The 6,816-nt window shown below is 33.1% G+C and overlaps 1 protein-coding gene across 1 annotated transcript in view; it reads left to right on the forward strand.

Annotated features, from left to right (window-relative positions):
- The window catches only part of CNTNAP5 (contactin associated protein like 5), a 716,034-nt gene that overhangs the window by 599,674 nt on the left and 109,544 nt on the right, over positions 1-6,816 (forward strand). Inside the window, exons 15-16 of the mRNA XM_006920991.1 lie at positions 3,433-3,560; positions 3,736-3,906. Of these exons, the coding sequence (XP_006921053.1) occupies positions 3,433-3,560; positions 3,736-3,906 (299 nt within the window). The remainder of the gene's footprint in view (positions 1-3,432; positions 3,561-3,735; positions 3,907-6,816) is intronic.

Below are 6,816 nucleotides of genomic sequence, written 5' to 3' on the forward strand. Positions count from 1 at the left end.
TAATCCACACAGAGTCACACAGGAGCTTGAAAGGAAGCTGAAGTCTGGAATTCTTTGCATAATTTTCTAGGTTTTTCTACCTTATGCATAATGTTTTTTTACTTCTGAGTTACTAAAAACAAAAGTATAAAAAGAGGAACAAAATCTCTTTATAGGCTCAGTCACCCAAATAACTCTTCTAATGGAAGCTTATAGAGCAGCAGTTAACTAAAATTGGTTGATGAAAACAAACAGAAGCATGTGACACCAACAAAATCAGAGGTTCCTGTTGTGTTCTGTAATTCTGAATTTGGTAAAATCCCAAGATTCAGATAATAAACTGAGAGGAGACCACATTGACTAACTCTGTGCCATACTTTTGCTCTTGAGGATATTTTTCTCAAGACTTTTTCTTAACGAATATGTATTTTCATGTCCCTTGTGGAGTACAACTATTCCTTGAGCCCTTAGAGCCTCCATAAACTGAAACCTCTGGCTGTCCTGTTCATTTCATCATTCATCATTCATCTACAGAGAGCTCTCTTTCTTATTTTCACTTTAAAAATTTTTACTCCACATTTTAATTTAAAACTTTACTGGAAATTTCAACAACTATTTATTGAGTCCCTATTCTGAAATAGTCAGTGTGTTAACTGTTTTATATACATTGTCTTCTTTGATTTATACAACAGTATCAAATTAGTTTTAGTATACCCATCTATGAGATAAGGAAACTGTGGCCCAGAGGGACCTCACTGATATCATACAACAGGGCTGCTGAGGCACACTGATTCACCCCATGCCAGTCTGATTCAAATAGCAATGCTTCCCCACTACAACACAATCAATTCTGTACTTACAAAGTACATTAGTATCCTGTACCCTTAGGAAGAGTCTCGTATGTTCCAAACGAAGATAGTCTGTAAAGTTTTGCCCCTAAGTCCAGTTCAAACAAAAGAGAAAGAAAAACAAATTAATATTTATAAAGTAAAATCTATAGCTGTAGACTTGCTACCTATCAATAGGTACCACTATAATTTATATCATTTTCTCATTGTTAAAATCCACCACCTCCACCCAAAAGGTTTGAATCATACTTATCACTCACAAATTAAATTAAATCCAATCTTATTCTTGGTGTGACCTTAGGAGCATGAATAAATATTCGAAGTCCCCTTAATGCCTAGATTGTCCGTAAGCTGAGCACATTTCTCATCTGCTTTTCATTGGCCAGAATAGTGTTGGTTTCCACCATATATTTTCTTTTAAGAATTTTAAATCTATTGCCACAATTTAAAAATTGAGGCATTTTACATTAACATCCCAGGCTAGACTAGCCCACTGGTCTTATATTCATGAATAGTATAATTACCTCTTACTAATATGTCACTGTCTCCTTTAGACAGTCTTCCTATTTCTCTCTTTTTCCTCCTGACTGTGAAGCTGTGTATCAGGTTCTATTTATTGTCTAAAAGAAAACCATCTTCACTCATTTTTATTTCTTTCCTTGTCCTTGTAGGCTTTTGAGTTTGTTTCTATCCCATTAAACAATTTCAAAGAGCAATTTCATTTATTTTGTTAGTTTTGCGATAAGAAGTATTTTTTTGGTAATGTGATTGTTTCATCAAACTAAATATGCAGTTTTTTTTTATTTTATTTGGAAAAAGAGATTGCTATTTTTAGAGTGCTATTTGGATATTCTAACACTTTGATACAAGGGCATCAAATGGGAGATAAGATGACATAGTGTGTAAGGGGTGCAATAGTTAGCATTGACAGGTAAACTTCAGAATCTATCATTTCACCTTGAAAATGAAAATGTAGAGAAATGAATCCTGTAGAAATACATAGTTACATAAGAAGAAAATTAAGGTTCGGTCTATTCCACTTTGACTACTCGAAATTTGCTTTTAAATCTCTTCCTGAAAAGTTATTGAAATGTGAAGACTCAAAATTTATTCTGTCTGTGTAACATTCAGAGATGTGCTTTCAAATAGAAACAAGAGTCTTAGTCCAGATTTGGACACCATGCTATATAATCTCATTTAATCCTATGTTTAACTCTGTGATATAGACATTATTTTCATTTTAAAATTATGGATGCTATGGAGTCTCAGAAGTGAAGAGATTTGCTGAAGCTAACACAGCTAGGAACTGGGGACCTGAGATTCCAGAACAAATTTCTCTGCTTCTAAAGTTATGTCCTTAAAGTACTACTGGGTTCTTGTCATGCTTCCCTAATTAAAACTTTGGAATATTTTTCTTGTCTCTAAACTCGGAATTGTAAATGAGTTGTAAATGATAATGAAATATAATGTTGGTTTTGAGTGCTTTGTTGACTTCTTCGTGAATACAGAGAACCAATATGAATCTGCTACTTCATGTTCTTTTTTCAAATTGCTGACTTTGCCCCGAATATTGGAGCTCTGTCTCTCAATTACTACATACCGGCAAGATAATACATCCCAAGCTTAATTGAGGTTGTGTAGGTGCGGAGTCCAGCTTACTTGTGTGTGTTTCTCAGACTGCCTCATATGATTCAGTTCAGCTCAGATCAACATGTATTTATGACATACTTATTAAATTTAGACATGGGATAGATACCACTTATGTGACTAGCCCCTGCTGCCATGTGACCTTAAGCTAGTGGAAATAATGGTACACACTGCATAGAGATGTCATGTGGGGAAAATATATTTAACCCTTGATATATCGTTGTTTCAAAATATTTATTAATTCAATGCCAGTTTCTTACTTACCTTTTTTTACTCTCAGTTAAATGGCTTGTTCTTATCACGTGTCCAAAATCACAATTTAAAAATAGAGAAAAATCAATAGCTTAATTCTACCTATTTTTAATTTTTTTGTCAAAGAGTGACTAGTCAGTTTCCTATTTGCGTAATTAACAAATACAAAGCCAGAGTGCTTAACTACCAGGATCTTTAAAATAGAGCAAATGAAAAGCAACAAACCAGTAACTGTAAAGATTTGTTTTTACCTAGAGTTAAAAGATGATAAGAATCATGCTAAGCTGACTAAAAACTGTGGCAGGTGGCTAAAACAAGTCCTTGGAGTGATTTTTTGTGGGATTTGTGATGTCTATTTCAAGTTAGCCAATCTCTTTATGGTAAAGGAGGCAATGTTTAGTGTCCCATCACACTGCATCGGGCAGATGTGTGCTCTTAGCCACAAGCAGCAGCAAGCTTTGCAAACTGTTTCTGGAAGGACTTAAGGAAGATGTAAAAAACTTGTTTCTGGAAACTCTCAATGGATTTTGTAATTGACATTCCAGCCTTTCACATACACTTACGAGATGAAAAGTCCTTTGTTATCCCCTTCTCTGCCCCAACTCTGCTGCAGCCACCCGATTCACTTTTGAAAAGAAAAGTCTTGGTAAGAGTTCCTAGATTATCCACATTCTCCTCTTTTTTTTTTTTAATTTATGTTTTGCAGGACAAATGATACCGGCTTTCTTTCATTCAAAGACCACTTGCCTGTCACTCAGATAGTTATCACTGATACTAACAGATCAAACTCAGAAGCTGCTTGGAGAATTGGTCCATTGCGTTGCTATGGTGACCGTGAGTACTAATCGAAAGAAGCTTTCTCCCTGCATTACATAAGCACAAGGTGTTTTTATTTCCTTATCCCTTTTCCATGCAGTTTCCCCTAGGCTTGAAAATTATCCACCTGTCCAGCTTTTCTATACCCTATTCCAAAACAATGAACCTTGCTTAAAGATTTTCTCATTTGCAGGACACTTCTGGAATGCAGTCTCATTTTATACAGAAGCCTCTTACCTCCACTTTCCTACCTTCCATGCAGAATTCAGTGCTGATATTTCCTTCTTTTTTAAAACCATGGCTTTATCTGGAGTTTTCCTAGAAAACCTTGGCATTACAGACTTCATCCGACTTGAAATAAGCTGTAAGTTCCCTCGTTTATAAATTTAATGGAATTGGTCAACAGAATAAACTTCAGTTTTATCTTTGCCATCAAGTACATATTAGTACTACCAAATTAATCTCACTGGGCATCTGTAAAATTAGCAATGCCAATTCCTGGTTCCTTCTAATGCTTTCTGTTTTATTATTACCTATCAGTATTTAATCACTCATTTTATCTTCAAAATAGTGCATTCCCCAAATGTCCATGGATACCTATGGCAGTGTCCTTTATCTGATCTATGGGTATTTCTTACCTGTAACTTTAAGCTTCCATACCATAGAACTTGTTCATTACAATTTCTGTGGAAAGTTGTAAGTGTTCTTATGCATTCTATTCGTATTTGAGATCTACTTTTTTGTTGTCATTTTGCTTTTAAAGTAATTTCCTGACTTATTTTCCACAACTAGAAGTATGTGACTACCAAATCAGAATTCCCATTGTTTCTCTACCACTTCACCATAAACTTTGGTTTATCTAGTGCATTTGATGCCAAGACACGAATCACTTTTTAACATCCTATCTTCTATATACAAGTTATATTCAGTAATAATCATAAAGTTAAGTGAAAAACAGTAGAAATTCAGATGGTGATAAAATGTTCTATTGTTGAACTTTTATAGAAGTCATACCAATAAAAATATTCTTATACAAAAAATATAATGTAACAGATAAAATCTTTTAATTACATGTATTTACTTTTTATAAAAAAAGGAAAAAATACCTACATATTAGTATGTTCCAGTAACAATAATATTAAAATGTCTATTCCTTAGACTTAACTTCTACAAATTTGTGAATGACATCATCAGAATTAATTTTCTTTGCATATTAATATTTAAAAGAGTATAATCAGATTTGCCTACTTATCTTCTTTCATATTGATCAAAAAGTACTTTTTATAAATTTTAAATTTAATTTTTTTATATTAAGCTATAGATATATAAATTTTAAGAAAAGTTCTAAACATAAGGATAAGTTTGGTACATTTTCATAAAAATTTTGTTTTACAATAAATTGCAGAAATTGCAATACTCTCCATGCATATTTTTCTTAATTCTAACAACTTTCAAATATTTCTCCAATCAAAAATAATCTACTAAAATATTTTTTTTACCAGAAAATTTATTACAGATTGCTATTCTATTTGGTAAAACCTCACAAAGTTTCTGAGGATTTAAAATCCCTTAAGCTCTCTTTGGGTAAAATTTGTGCCTACCACCTCTGTGGTACTATGCATTCGAGCGTTTCAGTGGATTTGTGGTAAACAACAATAGCACAGTAATTATAAAAATGAAAAATCAGAACTTGAGTTCTTACTCTTAAAAACAGATGCATATATTTGAGTTTGTATGTTCAGGAGCCAACAGTTTATAAGCAGTCCTTTGGAGTAACTTCCTTCTTTAATATAATATTTACTAAGTGGCAAGTAATGAAAAGTGCTATTTGAAGCTTAAATGTACATTATTAAAAATTAATATTAATATCAGCATTTCTTAGAACTTAGACCAACAAAAGATTATGTTTTTTGGTAGAGGACTGTTTTATCACTTACATTTAGAATTAATGGTACATGGCAATAATGAAAAACAGATCTACTTTTAATTGTTTCTGCTTGTTTTCCAATTCTCTGTATTCAAAGTACCCTTTATTTCTTATATGAAAGGTGGACTGTTTCCACTGTCTTGCCCTTTTTATACCTATGACCATAAAAACTCCTACTTGTCATTACGTGTCTCATTTATCTGTGTCTAAATCGGTTTTCTATAGTTTGATACAACTGACCATATTACAATAATTATGTAACTGCATCATATACCCTTGAAGGCATAAATAATGTAATTCTGTAATTACTAACAGAAACTTGGAAATTTAAGAATTCCATAGAAAGAGAGACAAAACTCTGGTAAAAAAGAGATACCTACAGTGTTTGTATGCTTCTCCTGCAAATCACCAAGCAGCTAAGTGTTTCTTTTGCAATGATAGCACAATACATACAAGGAAAGAGATCTCTTTAATTGGTAGTTTTAACCTTTTAGACCAACAATTTAGACTGTTAATGGGAGGAAACTCTGTGGCTTCGGTGTGAAATAAGATCTCTCATACCTAACTAGGCCCAGATCTGAAAACATGGAGTTGAGTGCCAACCATTTCATAATATAAATATAATAATGTCAATGTAACTTTAATAAAAATTAGGCCCCAAGGCCTTTTGATTCATTAAAACAGCAGCAAATGTCATGGCATATTATCACAAAGTAATGAGTGATGATTTGGTATTAATTACATGTTAATGTCCAATTTATTTGTACTTCCTGTTACTATATTTTATCTTTTGAATTATACAAAAATGTTCTAAATGCAGGTGGTATTATATTTGATGAAAATTTAAAATCCATCAAAATGAATTTATAAACAATCTGACAATTAGGTACTGTTTTTATTCCCACTTTACAAATGAGAAAACTGAGATGTAGCAAAATAGGAAACTTGCCTTAGGTCATGGTGGCTCCAGAGTCCACATACTCAAATCTTCATTTGAAGGCCTCTACCTTATTGCCTTTCCTTTAGGTCAGGGCTCACAATCACCAGAATGCAAAAACAATTCAAGCTCTCAGATATTATAAATTCTGCAGATTGAGGGCTTCTTATACCGAGTGTAGCTTTCTGTTAGGATTTAACTGAGGAGGAAGTGGTATAAGGTGGTGTTTGACCTTTGATAATTCAGATCTGGCAGTTAATGACTTTGTCAAATAAATATCCATGTCCTGTTTTGGGACTAAAGGAGAAGGGGCTATCACAGGGTACTGAGAACTAAGGGAAGATGGCATATGAAGTTTCCAATTACTGAAAGAGGACAGTCTTCTTCTTAACCTCATTTTACAATTAAAA

The sequence above is a fragment of the Pteropus alecto genome, unplaced genomic scaffold (assembly GCF_000325575.1).
Source record: "Pteropus alecto unplaced genomic scaffold, ASM32557v1 scaffold3, whole genome shotgun sequence".
Classification (NCBI taxonomy): Eukaryota; Metazoa; Chordata; class Mammalia; order Chiroptera; family Pteropodidae; genus Pteropus; species Pteropus alecto.